The sequence below is a fragment of the Carassius carassius genome, chromosome 3, assembly GCF_963082965.1.
Source record: "Carassius carassius chromosome 3, fCarCar2.1, whole genome shotgun sequence".
In the NCBI taxonomy this organism is placed as follows: Eukaryota; Metazoa; Chordata; class Actinopteri; order Cypriniformes; family Cyprinidae; genus Carassius; species Carassius carassius.
The window spans coordinates 26,933,152-26,956,511 of NC_081757.1; the positions used below are offsets into that span (position 1 = coordinate 26,933,152).

The 23,360-nt window shown below is 39.3% G+C and overlaps 1 protein-coding gene across 2 annotated transcripts in view; it reads right to left on the reverse strand.

Moving 5' to 3' along the window:
* The window catches only part of LOC132124134 (TP53-binding protein 1-like), a 28,440-nt gene that overhangs the window by 2,649 nt on the left and 2,431 nt on the right, over positions 1 to 23,360 (reverse strand). Inside the window, exons 6-23 of one of the 2 annotated variants that reach the window (XM_059534977.1) lie at positions 23,124 to 23,212; positions 22,845 to 23,044; positions 21,393 to 22,596; positions 21,172 to 21,288; positions 20,823 to 21,023; positions 19,705 to 19,771; positions 19,399 to 19,482; positions 15,496 to 15,787; positions 15,337 to 15,396; positions 15,012 to 15,161; positions 13,602 to 13,822; positions 12,038 to 12,184; positions 11,394 to 11,782; positions 6,327 to 6,518; positions 3,759 to 3,941; positions 3,007 to 3,195; positions 2,508 to 2,602; positions 2,206 to 2,402 (exon numbers count right to left, since the gene is read on the reverse strand). In XM_059534977.1, coding sequence (XP_059390960.1) covers positions 2,206 to 2,402; positions 2,508 to 2,602; positions 3,007 to 3,195; positions 3,759 to 3,941; positions 6,327 to 6,518; positions 11,394 to 11,782; positions 12,038 to 12,184; positions 13,602 to 13,822; positions 15,012 to 15,161; positions 15,337 to 15,396; positions 15,496 to 15,787; positions 19,399 to 19,482; positions 19,705 to 19,771; positions 20,823 to 21,023; positions 21,172 to 21,288; positions 21,393 to 22,596; positions 22,845 to 23,044; positions 23,124 to 23,212 — 4,077 coding nt within the window. The remainder of the gene's footprint in view (positions 1 to 2,205; positions 2,403 to 2,507; positions 2,603 to 3,006; positions 3,196 to 3,758; positions 3,942 to 6,326; positions 6,519 to 11,393; positions 11,783 to 12,037; positions 12,185 to 13,601; positions 13,823 to 15,011; positions 15,162 to 15,336; positions 15,397 to 15,495; positions 15,788 to 19,398; positions 19,483 to 19,704; positions 19,772 to 20,822; positions 21,024 to 21,171; positions 21,289 to 21,392; positions 22,597 to 22,844; positions 23,045 to 23,123; positions 23,213 to 23,360) is intronic. The other variant, XM_059534988.1, reaches the window with a different exon arrangement.

Sequence of the window (23,360 nt, forward strand, 5' to 3'; positions counted from 1 at the left end):
AATATAAGTTACTAAATAAATACACGATTGTGATAGAGAATAAGAAGCTGACATTTGATTTCTCCAGCGGTCATATGCCATGTTTACTATGGTAATGTTAATACCTAGCATGCATAGTCTTTTGCATCGCTTATAAATATTTCTGCCTTGTATGGTGATTATAATCCACATCAGATCAAATTATTTCAAACATTCGCTGCTGACTGAAAGTGAGTTTTGAGCTCAACTTATTTTAAAAGTTTTTTAATAATGGTGTTATAGCTGTTAGCTTTCTGAAATTATCCATGCCGCTGACGCTCTCCAGACGTGAAGAAACTCCGCCGTTGTTCATAACCACTCCTCTAGCCCCAGCTGGCCTGCTTTGGCCCAAGGTTTTTATCAGGCCAAAAAACCCTGGCTGTTGGCCCCGAGGAAGCCCCAATGAGCCACAATCAAACTCTAGAAGTGACAGTGGAAACCCGACTAGCCCTGGCACACAGTAGCATGCCGCTTTTGGCTCGACAGTGGAAACGGAGATATTGACTCTGCCTTGCAAGTAGAACGTAATTTGCATGCGGAGCGCAAATGGCCGTGGCGAAATTGGGCCTAGCTTGGCTCAGAGCCAAGGAAGCTGAAAGAGCTGAGAGGGACCTTTATGACGGAAAAAGATTGCCTCCTGCTCAGCCTGCAGCGAGACAACTCCTGCTTGCTACTAGTCCCGCTACTAGTCTAGGAAATGTCCCGCTACTAGTATAGCCCCTTTAACAACCAGCTCCCTACCAAGGGGTGTTTTATGTTGGCTGGGGTTGGCCGGACCCCCAGCGGTAGTCTTCAGTAGCCTATCACATTCATCCAAATCGGTACTTAATTTCTACCTCCTCAAATTTTACTGCGGAGTAAAATGGAGCAACTGACCTCATCAATATATAAGAGGATATATAAATACACGGGGCAGTCCGTGTGCTCGCTGAACGCGACTTTACTGTCAGCATATCAAGCGTAGATTTTGGAGGAGATGAGGCAGCAACTGGACTTAGGGGTACAGAATCCAGCACTCTGGGACGAAATTTGCATGGTGAACAATATGATTCTGTTGTCTTCCCACAGCACTATTCAGGGCTGTGGCCTCATGATGGGCTTGGCTATGGCAGGTGAGAGAGTGTTATGGCTAAACCTGTCAGGCTTGGGCGATGCGCAGAACTTGGAAGTAATGGATGCTGCATACGATCCTACTAAGGGGCTGTTTGGCCCAGCCATCGAGAAAATTAGGGAAACCAGCAACCTCAGGAAACAGGATGATGCATTTAACCTCTGCTTGCCATGTGAGCAAAAGTTGAATTCATTATGTCCGGTACGGGCTCTTCATATGTATGTGAGGAGAACCGCAGGCTTTAGGACTCATGACCAGCTGTTTGTGTTGTGGGCTAATCCTCACAAAGGGAATTGGATCACAAAGATCACAGTCCTCACAAAGGCTCATTGGATCATATATGCTATATTTTAAGCTCATATCTGCAAAGGGAATTCAACTGCCTAAGGGCTTGAGAGCCCACTCCACTTGGGAGATGGCTACATCATGGGCCTGACTCAGTGGAGTTTCTGTTCAAGATATTTGTTCAGCAGCAATTTGGGCTATGCCACATACTTTTGTGCTTAATGAGCGAACGTGTCTGAGCCATCCTTAGCACATATAGTGGGAGCCGGCAGGTCGGTGCCCAATTAATTGTTTTGTTGGATAGCAGTGATATGGGTACAATCCGGGAGTGGTCTATATCTCCCATAGTGAAACACTGAGCAAAGTTAGAATAAGAACGATGGTTACTTAACTTAAAATAGGGTGAGGTGTTTCAACAGTAATTCCATCCTTTCACAGGTATGGGAAGAAATCTCTCTATAATGACTTTGTCAGGGGTCGACCTGACTAATATAGGTATGACTGATTTAGGAGGTGTCAAAGACCGATGATTCCCATATTAACAAAGAACCCGGGTTTACGTTAAGTAACCCATTGTTTTACAGTACTCTCTTTCCACTATCACAGTTACTCTCTCAAGTCTCCTAGCATCACAAAGAGGCTGAACACATTACTACAGCAACTAGTGTAGATACACTGGATGTTTACTACATATAAATGGACATCTCTCAGTTGTAAAGACTGGAATTGACTTCTTTCTTTTTTTAACATTAGATGAGAAAATGAGTCATGTCAAAACGGGAAGCTCTTACCACTCCACAATGCCTCCATCTGGCCCCAGACCAGCAGGAAGGAGGTAGTTCCTGTAGTTGAGCAGCTTCTTCTCCTGGCAGCAATCCCTCACCCATATCTGAGACACGCAGGGAACTCCACCTGCCACACACAGCAGGTACTTCCTGGTCCGGCAGTGTTGGTCGGCAATCAGCAAGCTTTGATATGCTGCTTTACACTGACGATGCAGAACACACACATACATAAAACATGCACACACAGCAAAAACTTAGCTGTGCAACTCTTGCAGGACAGAAAGGAGTCGTGCTGAATATAAGATCACCTGTTCTTCATTAAAGTCAAGCAGGATCATTCCTCCACCTGCCTCTAGCTGTCTCTCCGTATAGTGTTTGTTGTATGGTGCTCTCTGAACATACTCTTAACGAGAGAGAAATAGCATTTTAGAAGTCACATACAAACAAACACACTTCCAAGTCTTATGCTTTCCAAGGGTGTAATTATTTATAATTTTTTGGAAAAAAATTGCAAAAAAAATTACAATTTGAAATAACGGTCCTGTATTTTAATAAATGTTAAAATGTATTTTATTCCTGTGATGCAAAAGCTGAATTTTCAGCAGCTGTAACTCCAGTCTTCAGTGTAATATGATTCTTGAGAAATCATTCTAATAGGCTGATTTCATGCTCAAGAAAGATTTCTTATTAATGTTAAAAACAGATGCTTAATATTTTTGTGACATTGCACAGAAACATAATAAACATCAATTTAGCTGCCTTAAAATTGCATCGTATGATGCAGTGTTTATTTGTTCTACCCCTCACCATCATCCTCATCACTGGGCTGGTGGTTGGAGTCTCTGTCGTTTTCTGAGGATGCCGTGAGCATGAAGACAAACCCCATAAAGAGAGAGGAGTTTTCTGGCAGAGGTCCATGTGTTGCCACCAGATCATTAGGGTCAGGGGGCAGGTCTGCTCCGCTCCCAGATGTGTTACAAGCAGCGATACGCTGTCCTGTTCAAATTAAACAAAAAGAAAGTAAGTATGGCATAATACTTGATTCCAAACACCATTTAAATCAAAGGTTGTGTACCAAAGAGCCCATAAAATATAATGAACTGTGAGGAAATAAACAGGCACCACTCCCATCTACCCTGTTCACCCACACAAAAGAAAAAGCATGTTATGCCACATACCGGTTGCTGTTTAGAGCTGGAGATCTGCACTGCATTTAGTTGTATCAAAAGCAGTATTTATTCGCACCTTCAGGTGGTTTATAAGATGTCTTATATTGTAAAATCAGACACTTACATACAACAATGGAAACACTAGTGAGAAAGGCACTCATTCTGCTTATCATTCATATGTCTGAGTTCATTTAAAAATACAAATTCAGATAAACGTAAAACAATTTCATAACCACTAAAATGGATAAAATGTTGTTAAAAACCCAGAACAATAAAATACCAAATTAGTCTATAAAATCAGGCATACGATAAAACATTTTTCTAATATTGAGCAAATTCTTTGGTCCATATTGTTGAATTAATAAAGTCTTTCAGCAAGGGGCACCGTACCCACTCTGGCCCCTCCCCCCCTGCGTCCTCTCTTTGCAGGAGTCCTCTCATCCTCCACACCACTGATGAGCTTTCGTTTCCCAGAAGGCCCTGGGTTTCTTGGGCTGTTGCTGGAGCTGCGTGTAGGGGTCCCTGCTCCACTGGAGTTTCCTCGGCATCTCCGCTTTCCTTCTACCAGGTTATCTGAGGACAAAATAACACCATGATGCCAACTGTGACAAAACTAGTGCCCTTTCATCTTGTGTGACAAAGAAGGCTAGCTAGCCTCTGCTGGTAGATTCTTTACACCATTAAAGAAATATTTTACCCAAAAATTTCAATTCCGTCATTAATTACTCTTGGGTTGTTCCAAAACCCTAAGAACTGCGCTGAAAACTGTAACTCATCAGTTGCCCAGTAAAATTTGTATGAATTTTGACAATAAAATTAAACAGGCAATAATAATTATAATAATAATAATAATTAAAACATTTATTATAACATTCACACATAGTGTTCAAATTTGCATGTGTAATATTTTCTAATGTTTTAAAATAATTGAACTGATTGAAGGGGGTCTCAAAAATGGCCAAAAAAATAGTATTTAACTATAATATAAATTCATTCTTTTTTATTTCATTGCGCACTAAAAGTATTCTTGCAGCTTTCATAAAAGTAAGGTTGAACCACTGATGTCACGTGGACCCTTAATGTCCTTACTAAAAAGAGCAATCTTGATAACACCATTTTGAGCAATTTTAGACCAATATCTAATCTTCCTTTTATAGGCAAAATTATAGAAAAGGTAGTTTTTAATCAGCTGAACAAATACTTAAACTCAAATGGATACCTGGACAATTTTCAATCTGGTTTTCGACCACATCACAGCACAGAGACAGCATTCATTAAGATAATAAATGATATTCTCTTAAATTGTGACTCTAGCAAAATGTCGGTGCTGGTATTGCTAAATCTCAGTGCTGCGTTTGACACTGTCGATCATAACATACTACTAGAGAGACTGGAAAACTGGGTCGGGCTTTCTGGGATGGTACTCAAATGGTTCAGGTCATACTAAGACGGAAGAGGCTATTATGTGAGTATAGGAGAGCATAAGTCTAAGTGGACGTCCATGACATGCGGAGTCCCACAAGGGTCAATTCTTGCACCGCTCTTGTTTAGCCTATATATGCTCCCACTAAGTCAAATAATGAGAAAGAACCAAATTGCCTATCACAGCTATTCTGATGATACCCAGATTTACCTAGCCTTATCTCCAAATGACTACAGCCCCATTGACTCCCTCTGCCAATGCATTGATGAAATTAATAGTTGGATGTGCCAGAACTTTCTTCAGTTAAACAAGGAAAAAACTGAAGTCATTGCATTTGGAAACAAAGATGAAGTGTTCAAGGTGAACTAAAAATCAAGTCAGGAATCTTGGTGTGATTCTGGAGACAGACCTTAGTTTCAGTAATCATGTCAAAGCAGTAACTAAATCAGCATACTATCATTTAAAAAACGTTGTAAGAATTAGATCTTTTGTTTCCAGCCAAGACTTGGAGAAACTTGTTCATGCCTTTATCACCAGCAGGGTGGACTATTGTAATGGGCTCCTCACCGGCCTTCCCAAAAAGACCATTAGACAGCTGCAGCTCATCCAGAATAATGCTGCCAGGATTCTGACTAGAACCAGAAAATCTGAGCATATCACACCAGTCCTCAGGTCCTTACACTGGCTTCCGGTTACATTTTGGATTGATTTTAAAGTACTTTTACTCGTATATAAGTCACTAAATGACCTAGGACCGAAATATATTTCAGATATGCTCATTGAATATAAGCCTAAGAGACCACTCAGATCATTAGGATCGAGTCAGTTAGAAATACCAAGGGTTCACACAAAACAAGGGGAGTCCGCCTTTAGTTACTATGCCGCCCGCAGTTGGAATCAGCTTCCAGAAGAGATCAGATGTGCTAAAACACTAGTCACATTTAAATCTAGACTTAAAACTCATCTGTTTAGCTGTGCATTTATTGAATGAGCACGGTGCAATGTCCGAACTGATTGCACTATATTTTCAGTTTTTATATTTATTTTTTATTTTATGTAAAATAATTTTCTAACTGTTTTAAATTCATTTTAAAATAATTTTAAAAGTTTTAAAATTGCTTGTTTTATTCTTGTTATTATTTTTTTTCATTATTATTATACTTTCTTTTATGTAAAGCACTTTGAATTACCATTGTGTACGAAATGTGCTATATAAATAAACTTGCCTTACTAACTCTCAGAAACTCAGATTTAATCAAAAACATCTTAATTTGTGTTCTGAATATGAACAAAGTTCTTACAGGTTTGGAATGACATGAGGGTCAGTAATTAATGACAATTTTCATTTTTGGGTGAACTATCCCTTTAAGTTGAAAAACAGAGGCCATTAATATTCTAATGAAATCCAATTTTTTGCAAGCATCATGTACATTTCAAGTATAACATTATATTATAGATGTTTGTTTCCATAGTAAGCCTGGAACCAGAACTTGTTTCCACTTTCACAGGTTCAAACGTGCCAGTTGAAGACTCACCAAGGCTGATATCAGAGGCCATGGCTTGGGGTGTAGATGGTTCATAGGGTCCCAGTCCAAACTGCTCTCTCAGGCGGTTGCCTTGCTCCATGCTGAGAATAACAGATGTTCTGCTGTACCAATTACTCTGACCATCTTTCTCCACACAGTAAAGGAACTCAGAGCCTTGAGTCTTATGACCTTTCACCACACCTGGACACCAGAGACACAGAATCAGTCATTAAGTAAACGGCCATTCATAACTTAAAAAAAGAAAGAAAAAGAAATAAACCACCAGTTTGAGGCTGTCTACACTGGGCTTGACAAAGCGAACGTTGAAAAACATTTTGTGTCAGAACCACTGATCTATATATATGACTGGATCACTCATCGCATTCTAAACTGCCAACAGACAGTGAAGCCACCGGAAGTGTTCGATCCGCCATCTTACTAATCCCTACCAGCAGAGAGCACCATTGAGTTACATTCAAACCACTGTCCTAAACTAACTCTATTTGAAGCAAATCTGTCAAATGGGATTCGTTTTTATGTTATGTGTATGTAAATTCATCTTTAATTCAGATGTTATCTGCAGTGTTTACGGTCTTTTGGGGCAGTATAAGCGATATATTCAAATCATTTAGGTGGGTGTGTCTGCTGCACACTGACGACACAGGTAACGTTAACTGATCCCACACAAAATATAGCCTGTTTCTTTATGAACATATTTTTTTCAGGAATTGTTAAACATGAACGTATTAGTATCGGAAATGGATTTGAATATATTACAATGGATAATACAATTATGTTGTTAATATTGCTCTATAAATAAAAAACTTTACTTACTATCTGGGTAATAGAGCTTTATGTCTTTAAATCCGTAATGTATATAGTCAGTTATTTCTCTGAATAAATTCAGATTTCAGAATGAGCAGTTTGTAGTTTGTTATATATGTTGAGGTCGTGTCCGTCTGATGTTTATCGTGTTCATGATGCTCACTACTGTAATGAACGTAGCTTTTTAATAAGTAGGGGAAATTCGCGACCTTTAAAAAAATAACCGTTTACATGCCTAGGGTGTTTGCATTGTAATAATGTAAAGAAATACTTCAGATTTATAAACGCTGACTTGTTAGGTTATGTTTTCTAATTAAAATCATACAATTTCCTATTAATTCAATAGAACGTTTACGCACACTAGGGATTACCAATATGGCGGCGCGGCGGCTTCACTTTCATGACGTCATGAGCAATCCAGTTCTATATTATAGATCAGTGGTCAGAACTAGGGGTGTGCAACAAATATAATATATCTCAATATTTCCTGTAATTTCATCAATAAAGATATTAGACAATATTTTGCTGAGCGCGTCATTGTGCTGATATCTTAAGAACTACCGTGGAAAGCTGACTCCTAAAGTTTTTGGTACAGTAGCCTATATCTCATATTCTGTGTGGTCAGTCCACAGCAGTGATAGAAATTTATCTTTTCCTATAAGTTTAATTAGATTTTTACCTTTTATGTGCAATTTTACCTTTATAAAGCCATTTTTGCTAAAAGTTTGCATCACCTTTTGAGTCTAATTCTTAGATTTAATAAGTCACTTTTAATAATAATACATTTAGGATTTTACTAAACAAATGAAATCAGTATCAAAAAATGTATCTTTGCAGAAGTTGCATTTAGATGCACTTGTTTATGCAGCTCAGAGGGACATGGAATGCTTTAACATGCAGTGCAAATGCATAAATAATGTTTTGATATTTTAAACATTAAATATTGAATACTAATATTTGAAAAAAAAAAAATAATTAAGACATTAAATGTAAAATTAAAACCGCCAGGTAGTTGTCAGAAAGTGACCGTTAATCAGTGAGTCATTGCGATTGAACCGAATCATTTACCATATTTTCCAGACTATAAGTCGCACTTTTTTTCATAGTTTGGCTGGTCCTGCAACTTATAGTCAGGTGCGACTTATTTATCAAAATTAATTTGACATGAACCAAGAGAAATGAATCAAGAGAAAACATTATCGTCTACAGCCGTGAAAGGGCGCTTTATGCTGCTCAGTGCTCCTGTATCCTACCCCAGAGCGCCCTCTTGCGGCTGTAGATGGTAATGTTTTCTCTTGGTTCTTGGTTCTAAATAAATGCGACTTATAGTCCAGTGCGACTTATATATGTTTTTTTCCTCATTATGATGTATTTTTGGACTGATGCGACTTATACTCGGGTGCGACTTATAGTCCGAAAAATACGGTAAATGTTTCATTCATTCAGAGACACAAAACAGTGCTGAGGCTGTGTGGAATGTTTTTGTTGGCAAAATAGAGCAAAAGCAGGCATGGTGTCTAAAACACAAATCTCCTGATATTATCTTATTGTTTATTGAACTGTAGTTTGTAACCATGCTAATTTTTTTAAACTGCATTCATCGTGTGATATTGATCAACTTTATGAAATGATATTGATATATACATTTTCTGCTTCATCTAAATTTATGTGATCATTCTCTTAATGCATAAACTGAATCATGTAGTGAAAGAACGGACTCTAAATGCCTATACGCGCACTCAGTGTAGTCACCTATGCATGCACTCTATAGCTGTGTTTTGTTTGGTGTTTACAATATAGGCTACTCTATAATGTGATGTCTCACGAGTTCAGTATTTGTGCTAAACCTGCGCAGATTTGGCTTGCATGAACTTCCCCAAGAAATGAATGAATGAACATAACTTATGAAAAGTAACCAGCCAAATTGGCTAGTGCAGTGGTTTTCAACCTGTGGTCCGCGGCCCCCTAGTGGTATTGCAGGTGGGCCGCCAGTTATTTTCTGTTCATTTCCAGTCCATTCTAGGGCTGTGCGATTAAAAGAAATAGTCATAAAATCACGATTTGAGTGTGCGCGATTTCTAAATTGCTTTATAGCACGATTTTCCGCGGCCCTGACCTCCTGTAGTATGCTATCCGATCCAATCAGAATGCATTGCGCCTAGCGCGAGAACAGAACAGACTGGGCATATGCCTAACTCCAGGTTCACACACTGTCTGTGATGCGCCTTTTTTCCGAGCCCATGTTAACGGATCAGAGCGTTCACACTGCACGCGGTAAAAGGCTAGAAATAAAAATGTGAGAAAATAATATCTAACACATGAGCATAGAGAGAATTGTGAGTGCACAGGACGCAGTTTAAGTGAGAGGAGACACGTTTTAAGTGCGCACACTCTCTCCGCGTAGAGCAGCGTCTATCTGAGCAAGCACGTCTGGTTTTGTGACAGAGCAAAGGAAATCTGCGTGTGAACAGAGAGATTCGAACTCGTGCATTATTTTAATGTGCTTCCGCGTTATATTTATGCGCTCTCGCTGCTGACCGCATACATACTGGATACACACTGCAAACACCTGAGGCACCGCTACAATTAATGAGCTCTATGAACAATGCATGGCAAAAAAAGAAAAAAAAAGTCCCTGTACACGGGATTTATTTATTTTTTTTGCCATAAGTCTATAAATTTTTGTTACATCTTTACTATACTGATAATTTTGACTTATGTCTGTTCTAGAGACGTTACAACTTTTTGATAAAGCTCTAATTGGTTTTCTTATGGAAATATGTTTCAAGTTAATCCTGAATGCATTTATGACTGTAAAAGCATATCGGTGTTTTTTTTTTTTTTTAGGTCCATATCGCACAGCCCTAGTTCATACAATAAATACAGTTAACAATCTAGCTTCTGAGTACTAAGTTATTAACCCAACAATAGCGGGGTCGGTTAATTTTTTTGAAGTGGGCCGCGCAAACATATGTGTGGGGTTGTGTGGGCCGCGAGTTGAAAAAGGTTGGGAACCACTGGGCTAGTGATTTGACAGCATTACCCGCCACAGCTGATTTTTACCCGCATTTGGCGGGTGTTAATTTTAAACCCTGATCATTAGACCATAATGCTAAAAACATCATATGGATTATGCATGTTTTCAAAAGATAAGAGTAGACAAAGGTAGATAAAAAACAGACAGAGAGATACATATAAAGATATAAGATATAAAGGCAAAGGTGGACTGAACAACAGGCAGACAGACAAAGATACATAGAATGACAGAAATATATATAGACAAAGACATAAAAATGACAAATAAAGAACAGACAAGAAAAACAAACAGAATGACAGACAGACAGAAAGGTATACAAAAACAGAAGGACAGACGGCAAGATATATAGACATAGACAGGCTGACAAAGAAAAAATATAAATATACAAAGACAGACATATATAGACAAAGATAGAATAACAGACAGACAGAAAGAATGCTATCTAGACAAACAGACAGATAGGCAATGCTTCTGTAATGTCTAGGGATGTAACTATTCAAGCACTCACAATGCAATATGATTCACTATACTGATTACATGATACAATAATTATTATTATTATTTTTTTTACCAAAATGAGATTTAAAAAAAAAATTTAAAAGAAAAGCTGCACATTTCTTTGTGAAACTGATATGTTAAAACAAGTAAATTAAAATTGACAAAAAACATCCAATAAATAAGACAAAAATCTCTTCATTTAAACAAGCTAAAGTTTTATCATTTAAATTAGAGGCAACCACTGCATTTTAATCACTATCCCAACAAAGATGCTGCATACATGCAACATGAGCCGTTTTTTATCTAAATTAGATTGAATCATTTCAAAATTATACATTTCTGAATTCAGTAATGTGAAATTATTATACTACATAAAGCATCTCTGCATGAAACAGAAACAGCAGACTAAATGAGGGCTAAATGAGATGCCAATTCACTCTGCCATCAGGTGGCGCTCATGGAACAGCAGCGATACAGCCCGCTTATGAACAAAACTACTGTAATATGCATTATACAGCAGCAAGTGGAAAAGAAAATACCATCTAAACTTTTCTAAAGGCAGTCAGTTCCCCTCAGAGACACATTCATAAACCCCCAACCATATCGCAACTCGTTTAACATCTCAACCGATTTAAATCATCACATATTTGTATTGATTTTCAAATGGCTTAGGGTGCATCATTATATCCCTAGTAGTGTTTTTTGGTCCTGCTTACCTATATTAAAGTACTCCTTCTCGGTTAAGGCAGTGACTTCCGTCTCTACAGGAATGGGGTCACAGAGCAAGATGTCTTTTCCTTGTACTTCACACTCCTGGTTGTCATCGAACAGAAGGCGGAAACGGTTCTCTCCCAGGTCTCGAGTGATACTCCCAGAATAGAAATACGAGTTGGATGACCACTTGGCCAGCACACGCAACCCAACAAAACTGCTGGACCCAGCGCTGTTATCTGGGGAGGTGGTGTTAAGAGATTCAGAGTGGCTTGTAGCACTGGGCTCTACTGGGCTGCCTGGTGTTTGGACATGCCTTTGGACAAAGTGCTCCTCTTCTGAGGATGATGCTCCCTGGCCATGGGCACCACCTCTCTGTCCTGTCCTGCCACCTCTGAGAGTCAGTATTAGCAGGTGATGAAAAGAGAATAAAAACAAAAAAAGTGACACAACGAGCATCACAACACCAAATAATAATTGAAACAGAGAGCTCATCCATGAGCTACAAAGGGAAGCGTTTGAGCTAATACTAATGACTAAGTCACATTTGGGGAAAAAAAGGGAACAAGTGATTAAAAACACTGGCTTTAAATTAGTGTCTAATAAAAGAGCGTCTTAGACCCAGCCAGCCAATCCTGGAGTGCCTCACCTGGACAGCAGGCCGCGGGAAGGAGGCCTTCCTCGCTGGGCACGGCCACGGGGGCTCAGCTGGGCGGTGACCTGAGACCCCCGTGCATCCGTCACCTCAGACCCCACCACCACAGTGTGACTCCTCGGCTGCTGCCGTCCCCCCCGCCTGGGGTTCAAACACACACAAGGAGAGGATGCGCTCAGCTGAAACGCCCTCGACCAAATGTGTATGGGAGCAGCAGCCATGAGAAGATACTAGGGCTGGGACAACGCGTCGAGGTCATCGATGACGTCGACGCAAAAAATACGTCGACGCAAAATATGCGCATCGATTCGTCGACCTGTTTTTATTTCTCTAAAAAACGTTTGCAAAACGTTTACCTTATGTGCGCTGAATATACGCGATGGCCGGATCAACATTCTGTCCAACGTTATATAACCAATCCAGGGGTTTTTCTGCATTGATCTTTTTTTTTGGCGGCTGTCAAAGCCTTATTTGATCGGTGAGTGATGTAGAATATAATGCCTGACAGGGCCGTACGAGAGAGAGCCCCGGCTGCGCGCGCACTCACGGTCTTCAAACAACACGAGCGCTTCTTGCTCTCTCCCTCCCTTGTGCATATTAATCAAGATCATTAAACACGATAGAAAAAGGGCGAAACACCAAAGTTTCACGTGCGCTCGCGCACTCACAGTCTTCAAACTACACGAGCGCTGTCTTGCTCTCTCTCTCTCCCTCCCTCCCTCGTGCACGTGCATATTAACCAAAATCATTAGACATGATAGAAAAAGGGCGGAACGCCAAAGTTTCACGTGGAGCATTCAGAGATTTTTTTTTCTCCATGACAGGCTGCTGGCTCCCACTGTTAATTTTTTTTTGGAAAAGCACTCTCTGTATTAGCTTAAAGCCCTCAAGTTTACATTTACATACTGTATTCTTTCAATTGAAGTATTTTGGGTGACCTTTTTTATTGAATGCTAGACATCAAGTTGTTGTTATTTTCATCTGAAATAACTTTTTTTCAGTAAGCTAGGCCCTATGTGTTCAGTAAGCTTGTTTCAGTAAGCTATGTGTTTTCAAGGCTTCAGGGTTTTATTGAATGCTATCTCTATACAAGTGCAAAGTAATGCATTCTTAGTCAGTCTTTTATTTTGTAATTTTAAGAGCAATAAACATATTGCAATGTTAAGGAATTGATGTTTTTTTTTCCATTCAGATATGTAAATCAACATGTATAAATTGTTAGTAGTCAATTAATGGGGAGATAATCGAAATCAAATCGGTCTGGAAAAATTAATCGTTAGATTAATCGATGCATCGAAAAAATAATCGCTAGATTAATCGTTTAAAAAATAATCGTTTATCCCAGCCCTAGAAGATACCAAAATCATACCGTGTCCAATAACAAGAAGGTGAGAACATGCTCTAATGAAACGTATTGGCAATAACATGCACAAAAGACTTTCTACGCACCAGCGCCTACTTCCCTTCAACCAAGACTCATGTGTTAACTGCAGAGTGTTAGTAATGGAGACAGGAAGACGGAGAGTAACAGAGTAACGGAGACAAGAAGACTTCTCACCGGCCAGACTTGGCCCCTCGGCTGGGGGGCATTAGAAAATCTGGCATTCTGATGGGACCTAGGCCCGTGCTGCTTGTCCCACTGGAGCTGTGGTGTGATGGGGCCTTCGAGGAGAGTGAACTGACATCAGCCAGGTCTCCAGATGTCATGGAGCTTCCTGTACGGGACGGAGAGATGTCATTGTCTAGGACGCAGCGATCCACCAAGGGTTCCTCTGACTCCTTGGAGAAAAGATACAGCAGAGGTTTGATTATCAGTGTAAACTGTCCTTAAAACCATTGAAGGTGCACCTTCATATTTTCCCTAATATTTTCCACATTAAAAACATTTACACCTAAGGAAATAAATGGAACATCTAAAATACTTTTAAAGTCATTTCCCCTCACAAAAAAACTAAGATTCCAGCCCTATCAATAGCTTACTAAAGTGGAGTATTCAAGAGAAATGTGAATTCCTGAAAAGAAAAACAAAAAACAAATTCTTAAAAAGCATTGTAAATGACCTATAAAAGTAAGGATAACCTCCGACTTGTCTTAAATCCCCAAAAGTTTAATGAAATCATTGGGATGTTGTGCCAAACCCTGACATTTTCTTCACAAGGATAATTTTTTTTTACATTTTTAAGAAAATATTTGAGAATATTTCAAGAATTTCACTTAGGAACATCCTTACTAACTTATTAAAAACTTATCTTTCTTGAATCTGGTCAATAATTTATGTGAATCCGGCTCCTGGTCGCCTCATGGGGCCAAATAATATCTAGCAGTGTTGAGGAAAGTTACATTTAAAAGAAATACATTACAATATTGTGTTACTCTCTGAAAAAGTAATTATGTAAATTCATGTTACTTTAGCTTTACTATTTTAATATCTTGGCTGGGTTTGCTGGTTTTTAATATAAGAAACTGTTTTTGGCAAATGTAAAAAGCCCTTTCACAACAAAAATATAATGAATAAGCCTCATGCAGAGATGACTAATGAACAAGCCTCAGCATGTCCACATTTAGTCTAGAACAGTAACCATCATGTTTACACAATACACACAATACATCTGCACTTTCTCCTGATTTCTCTCAACATGGGGACATGAGAGCTGTCAGTCAATAAATTGCAAAACAAAAGTAACTGGTGTTACTTTTCTGAAAAATATTATATTTTCTTGTAAATGAAATGTAATGTGTTACTTGTAACTAGTTACTAGAAAAAGTAATCTGATTACGTAACTTTTGTTACTTGTGATGCATTATTCAACACTGCTACCTAGTGATGTCCCAATTATCAGACACTTTTGGTCACTGGATTAAATTATTCATGCCTGAATCAAAACTATTAACTTGTTACAAGATGTCATTATAAAAAGAGCAACATGAACAAAAATCACGGCATTTTAGCCAAGGCAATACTTCTTACATGGGTAACTTTGCGGTCAACCTCTCTGCCATCTTCATAGTAGACATCTGTAATAATGCGTGTGACCGTTGTTCGGACTTCCTGGATGGTGCGAACATGTCTGCGCAATGATGGGGCAGGATGGGTTCTGATTGGTGTGCTTGGTTCTCCCTTTAAGAGTAAGACAAAACTTGAAGATGCATCTAAAATGTTACAGCCCTTTATATTTAATCATTTTAAATAACTTCTTGTAATCTATGACATTGATTTTTCCTCGTTCTTTGTGCTTGCTAACATATTTACAAAAAGTAATAAGCCATTATGAACATTTATTGACTTTTTTTACCCTTCCAGACAGGTTATGCGGTCCAGACAGATCAAAACTAGTCTGCTGAGATACAGCTCTCTGACAAACCAAAAGAGACAAAAAGAAAAAATATAACACATGACACCGGTTAAAGACCTTTAGCATTAAATGTATCCTAAATAACCAAGACTTTCTTACTTTGCTGTGTGGGCTGGTGGTCGAGCTAATATCCACACTAGTCTGCTGTGACACGGCTCTCTGTCGGACAGGTGTTCGAGGTTTGTCAGAAGTGCTGGGAACCTCTTGTTCTTTGGCAGGAGAGAACAGACCACTGACCAGAGATTCAGAGTTTGCTCCCGCACCAGCAGGATGCAGAGGTACAGCTTCAGTGACTCGGCCTGAGGCTCTGCTGTCCACGGTTTCTTTTGGGCAGTTGGGAGACAGCCCAGAGTCATTAGTGTTGGGGGGGTTGAACAGCTGGCTTTCTTGCCTGTTGGAGAAGTGTGGAGACAAACACATACAGACAGAATTTTAGAAAGACTAATGAGTACATGTTTAGTACAGTGCACATGACCTTGCTTAATAACTTTGTTAACTTATTATTGACTTGTGAAGCCACTTGCACACAAAATAGGGTTGCAGGATTTAAAAACAAAAATCTAAATTGCGGTTTTTCTGATAAAATGTTAGTTAAAGTGGTGGTTTGTTTTGGAGGGATTGCACAATTTGTCCCAAATATTTGTGATTTATGGCTGTTTTAATTTCTTCATTTTTAAACATTAAACATCATCAATAGCCTCATGGGCAGTGTGCTGACATATAGCGCCATTGTACTTCGGCTGTCATGAGATCAAGTCCTGGCTCATGGACCTTTTCCCTTCTCTCTCTCCCACTACGCTGTCAAAAACTTACTGTCCTATCAAAATAAACGCAACAATGCAACAAAAAAAAAAAAAGTTTGGGAAGATTCAGTTTTATGTTATAAGCAACCCAAACTCAGAAATGAGTTTGTGCGGTGCAGCATTTACTGTGAACCAATCCGCTCTGAGACACTTAAGGCACCAGATCAAGAGTCACTTATGCATGAAAAAAAAGAGTGCCATGCTTTCTTCTGAAAGACACAGTATATGTATTTATTTAATTAAATCACAGTCTTTACATTTGAAGGCTCTATTGGGATTTTGGTCAAGTTTGCAGCCCTACCAGGATCACCAGGAGAACACCTTGATGAACCCACGACAAAGGAAAGACCAAAACAAAACCAAAACCATCCCAACCTTGAGCTGTGGAAATGGGTCATGCTCCAATGTATGGCTCTCTACAAACATGACCAGGCAGGAGTGGCACTATCAAACCTACTTTGGGTTTCTAAAGATATCCAACACCGAGGGAACTCTATTTATAACCTCAACAAAAAAAAAAAAAAGAGAGAATTGAAGGTCAGTTGTGCCCAAGACTATTCTTATGCAGTCTAGTGACTTAAGACGGGCTTTATGCTTGTTGTTTAGAAGCACTCATGCCCCTCCAAAAGCAGCACTGATCACCTTATGACTACATTCTCTAACAATAGCAAATTGAAATAGGGCTGGGCGATATGGAGCAAAAAAATATATCTCGATTTATGATATACAGGAAATATATTTTACAGGAAAAGTAACCCCCCAAAAACAACTGTAAAAACAAATGCCAAATATTACATATCTAGGGCCCTATGAAATGTTTTATTGTTACCATATTGTGTGTTTTAGCATGTGTAATTATTTAAATGCATAAAAACAACTTAATGTTACATTTTTTTCTTAAAATAGCCTTATGTGAAATGTTTTTTCCCCTCTGAAATTCTGTGTATTCACATTTTTCTGGTTATCAAATTAAGGCATTAAACATTCATTTAATTTATCTTTTAACTATTGAAAATTAAGCAAACTTTATTTTTTGGTAAACAAAGGAGATTTACTATTAAATGTAAAACATGGAAGAAATGTTGTGTGATTTTTCCTAAAATTATGTTTGTTTCATTTTAATAGTAGTAGTATGCTATGTACATTCTGCTGAACAATGGTAATAGATTTCTGGCAAATACTTTTATTTTGACGGGTTTACCTTTACAGTTCTGTGTATGTGATACTACAGTCTATGATGTGATATGATGCTAGTTTTACTCCAATCAAACGGTCAGATGCTCATGAAGTGACTCTCAGTGCAGTTCTGGAGATGTTCTTCATGTGTTCACATCCTCATTTAGTGAGAAGACAGACGCAGAAATCACTGGAGCGTCACGCGCGCTTCCGTGTGACAAAGACGCACTTCTGCACCATTCGTTAACACAGACACGCAGAACATGCAGGATTCATATTTAAATAGACTTTTCCGGCTTAATATTTAAAGATATTTTTATACTAGTTCTGCAGCATCCGGGCTGGTTGCGGACGACGCCATGTTCAATGCGAGGGGAGGGGGAACAAAATCAAGGAGGCGGGGGTGAGCACAGCACAGAGAAGACAAACAAGCCAAGTGGCGGAATCAGAATGAAATATAAACAATATATCGATGTATACAATATGTCAAAATCCATATGGTGTTAAAAAAATATCTTGATATATTTTAAATAGAGATATCGCCCCCCCCCCAAATTGAAATACAAATATTCATTGTTTTCTTTCATTTTTAAACATTAAACAACAGAGCTCTGAATTTGCAGAAGACTACAGGAAGACCATAAAGCTTCTCTACAGTTCACCACTTATTTATAAATGAGACTTCTCACAAATTGTTTACAAGTAGAGTAATGTGCACCCATGTGCCGTTGTACTTCGTTGTACTTTCGGGAACGTGTGTCAAAAGACTGTTTGAAAGACTGAAGAGTGTAATTTTCTTAACACACAAAAATTTTCTCGTAGCTGCATAAAATTACAATTGAACCAATGATGTCACTTGGATTATTGTAAAGGGATCATGTGATGTGTTTTCATTTTTTTTTTCTCTCTTTGGAGTGTTTCAAGCTCTTGGTGCATAAAGAAGATCTGTAATGTTGCAAACACTGAAGTCTCAAATCCAATGAGATTTTCTTTATAAAAGTTAAGAGTCAAACACGCCGTGCTAAAACGGCTCGTTCTAACGCCCCCACATGTCTACATCGCTATGTGGGAAGATTAACTAAGAAAGGAGGCGTAACTTTGATTCACGTTGTAGTATTGTTGCTGCCGCCGCCGTTGTGGAGATTCTGTGTGTTTTGTTTTGAAAGTGAAACTGCTAAGTTTGGCCTTCCAAAAGAGGACACAACTAGAAATCAGTGGTTAAAGTTGTATTTACAACATTGTTCCAGAACAGTTCAACCAAAATATTCAGATGTGTGCAGCACATTTTATGGAGTATGAGGACTGTTTCCTGAACCAGTAGCTATAATGCATCTGTGGCGCAAAGGCTGTTTCTGATGCCTTGATTTTTCAGAACGATGAGCTTTGTACATATTGATGAGTTTCAAAAAAGGTAGGGAATAGAAGAGCAACAATAATGTACATTATGTGGAAATTAATGTGTTGTTATAGGAACAAAGGTCTTACGGGTTTGAAACGGCATGAAGGTGAGTAATTAATGACGATTTTAATTGCATAACCATCCCTTTAATTGCAAACAGAGCAGCACTGAAAACATAGGATCATGAACTGCTTGTGCATATAAGAACAGCATTTTTTTATTTGACAGCACAAAATGCTGAGAGACCCCCCCCCCCTACACTCCCAATTTCAAAATATGTATTTTACGATACGCATTGACGCACTATGGCTTAAATTCAGCACAACATTATAATCAACAGGGCTTTCTACACTACACACAACACGCATTAGGGATTAATAACAACAACAGGATTTTGATCCTGATGTGATGATGTTTTGACCAGGTGCATACAAATAATTTTGCAAAATTTTGTAATTTTCAGGACCAAATGCTCATTGTAAAGCCCTGTGAGAACATATAATTCAAGATACCTAGCAAACAAGCATGATACTATTTTTAAATAGATTTGCACAAACATATACTTTTATCTCTAATGAACAGCTAGTAGTGTGACATTTTTCTTATTTCACAGGAGTGTGATACCTGAGCGGAGGATAACTGGACTCTTCATCATCCTCCACCTGGATCTGCCTGTGGGCCTCCCGAACACGACTGAACACAGAAGGACTAAGAAACAGACAGTAAAATAATATACCACATGATTTCCCAACAATCAAAATTAAATCTGCAGTTCTGTCCATTATAAAATAAAATAAAAGATCCTTATTAAGGATCTGTATTACAAATGTGTTAAAATGACTAAGGCAGAGAATCAGCAGGTCTGAGTGACAGCTGAAATATTCATCCATCCCCCAGATAAGCATTTGCATAGCAACCACTGCAGGTTACCTGGTTACATCCATGGTAACAGTGGTAGCCTTGGAGACAGATCCTTCCTCCTCTGTTAATGGTGGTTCTGGGGAAGCATTAAAATCATGCTTAATGGGTTAAACATTAGACCACTTAAAGGGATACTCCACCGTGTTTTCATATTAAACTATGTTTTTCCATTAACTAAGACGAGTTGATACATACCTTTCTCGTCTCAGTGCGTGCACTCAATCGCTTTGGTGCGCGGTGACACTTTGAAAGCACTTAGCTTAGCCCATTCATTCAATATGGGCCAAGCAGAGAAGCTACCAAACACCTCCACGTTTTCCCTATTTAAATACAGTTACTCGCGTAGTGTAACTCAACCTAGGACGGTAACACAAAACAAAACGTTGCGCTTTTCTAAGCGTGTAAAATGGATAACTAGATTGTATGGCGGAATACCATGGCAAGTGCTTGTAAGCACTTCGTCTTGGCGCAGTAATATCTTCACTTGTGAAAATCCTCTCACCGGCCCCCGCTCCCTCTAGTGAAGATATTACTGCGCCAAAAAATTACTGTGCTTTCAAAGTGTCACCGCGCGCCAAAGCGATTGAGTGCACGCACTGAGACGAGAGAGGTATGTATCAACTCGTCTTAGTTAAGGGAAAAACATAGTTTAATATGAAAACACGGTGGAGTATCCCTTTAAAAAGAGTACTATTATTTACTAACTTACTAAATACTCATTTTATTTACTCAATTCTTTTAATTAATTACTTCTCACAGTATATAACCATGTTTGAATAAAATTTTTTTTTAAAAATTAAAAAAAATAATAAATATATATATATATGTAATATTTTAATGTTATTTTTATATTTTTTTAATTAAATAGTAAAAAAAATACTAACAATTAATTTATACAAATATATATATATATATATCTATCTATATATATATATATATATATATATATATATATATATATATATATATATAGATATATATATAGATATAAAATAATTAAAAGTATATCATTGTAATTATGCATTTTCAATTATACATGATAATTATATTACCATGTGTTCTTGGTGTAAGATGGTGAGTGAAAATGCCAATGTGTCAAAATCAACAACAACAAAAACGGCGTTTACTCTGCAGACTGAAATGCTCTGATCCCGAGCTGCCCTCCTCCACTGGTGTCACCAGCTTCATCCTGAGACTCAGTTTCCCATCTTGCTCCACCGCGGCTGGCTCTTCACCCTCTCTGCTCTCCTCTACTGAAATCTCACTGGCCGCCATTGTCGTCTCCCTGGTAACGCTGGCCTCTGACGGCTCTGAGAACGAGGTCATCTCTGCAAAACATAAAAAAATGCACGAAGAAAAAGAAAAGTGGTTCACCACAACAAGGACAGGAAGGTTAAGAGGGAGGGGTGTGCAGTTTCATCTCTGCATACTGATATTTGAACAAATATGTTATGCAACAAGGAAAGGGACACCCACCAATAGGAGTGCTGTGTCTCGGTGTCTTTTTCAGCTGACTAATCTGTGGAGGAGTTGCACTAACTTCTGGCCGGATCAGCTCGCCCTGTTTGGGCAATGTGAAGTGAAACGGAAGCTCTGAACAGGAAAGAAAGAAACAGAAAACGACTAGTTGGATTTACTGCAGACCGGTTACATAATCAGCAGGGATAAAAGATCACTTGTTTGAGGCTTAATCCCACCTCCAGAGCTGTCGCTCAGACTTTTGTTGGCAGCACTGTCCGAGGTTTTTTTGTGCTGTCCTGCATCACTGGGCTGTGTGCTCTGGGACTTAGCTCTCTCAAGCTGTAAAGGCGAAACCTCAGTTGATCTTACTGGCTGAGACCCTGAGATCTTGGCCGTGGCCTCATGTTTGCCCTGCACAGTGCCCCTCACAGGTTGTGAGGAGCTTATAAATGCCTGTGACGTTCCAGCCTTCATTTTGTCTTGAGAGACCCTCTGGCTCTCTTCAAGCACCATGACACTGAAGCTGTCCTCTTTGCTGGAGGAGTGGTCGTCTCTGCTGGTTTCACACTGGGAAGTCTCCTTCTCCTCCTCTCCATTCTCTTCCTCCATGGGTTCTGGAGAAAGCACCTGGCTCTGAGACAAGCCCAGCTTGATCCCAGTGTCATCACCTGTCATCTCTCTCTGAATCTCACCTTCATCCATCAGCTCCTCCTCTTCAGTGATTCTAACACTGTCTGTAACAACACTGTGGCTGTGTGTCATGGGCTGACTGAGTCTCTGGCTTTGACTAACACTTTCTTTTTCCTTCTCTGTGTTCTTTTGGGACGAAACAGTTAAGACTGACTGAGACAGAGAGTGTTGGGGGACGGGGACAGGACTTGTGAGCGAGGCTTGTGAACAGTCAGTAACTGTGGTCTTACCTGTTTGTGGTGCAATAGGGGTGTCTGAAACACAATCTGCACCGACAAGCTGGGATGGAGTCGCACCTGGAGAAGCGCTTATGTTCTGGTTCCCTACATTAACACCCTGTGAGATCTTTTGAGAGGGGTTACAGTCTTCGGCTTTTTCGGTACTTTCTGAGTCAGGCACCCTGGAAAGGCTTTGAGAATTTGATGTTGTAACAGGCTCAGGGTCCGTAACATTCCTGCTTGCATGTTGGGTATGGTTTTTAGGGTTTGAGTTGCTCTTGTCTGCACCAACAGTTCCTTCCTCTTCCACAATCTGTGTGGCTTGGCTATCCTCCTCCACAATGAACAACTGTGTCTTCTGAGCAAAACTGCTGTCGGCAGAACAGCTGCTTGTAGACTTTTTTAGCTGCTCCGCTGGGCCGGTCTGCTCAGGCGATCCTGACGGGTTGTTTTGATGAGGCAGCTTCTTTGAGCTCTCAGTCCCTTGACTATTGTTCACAGGTTCAAGACTTGGAGTGGAAATAAACACGTCCTACATTGAGAAAACATGGAAAATACATTGTCAACGAAAGGATGTTTCAGATATGTTTAAGTGGAATGCAATGAACGGTTTCTGCAAGAATTCTGCAAAACAGGTCCATTTTCTATTGTCAGTAGTGTAGTAATATATAAAGCACAGCTCACACAGAAGTCACTTTCAAACGGAAAGGCTTTCTATTGGTTAACATTTGTCCAAAATCTGCATGGTAAAATCTTGCACTCTAAATAATTGATGCCTACATGTGAGAATTCAGGCTGGCTGGGGACAGAGAGGCTCTTCTCTAGAACAAATCCAGGGAAATTCTGAGACACTGGAGTGGAGGCTGTGGGTTGTGGTTTGGGGCAGGGGTCCATGTCCATTGGCTCCTCCTCTCTCCCTGGTGGCTGGTCCTCAGGGGGCACTGATGTGTCCATTGGGGATGCAGCAGCTTCATTATCATCTAAATTCAATAATTTAGGAAAGTGTCTGAAAACCTTTTTACATCACATAAGCCTAATCTGTATGTGAAAGACACTTACTCTGCTCTTTTTCTGTGGGTGAATTTGGGACAATGTAAGGTGTTTGGCTTAAATTCTCCTGAGTGGCAGCCACAAAATCAACAGATTGCCTAAAGAAGTGAAAGAAAAAATAGGTAGTTATCCAATGCCACAGTTAAAGGGTTAGTTTACCCTAGTGTTGTTCCAATCCCGTAAGACCTTCATTCATCTTCGGAAAACAAATTCTGATACTTTTTTTTCATTAAATCCGGGAGCTTT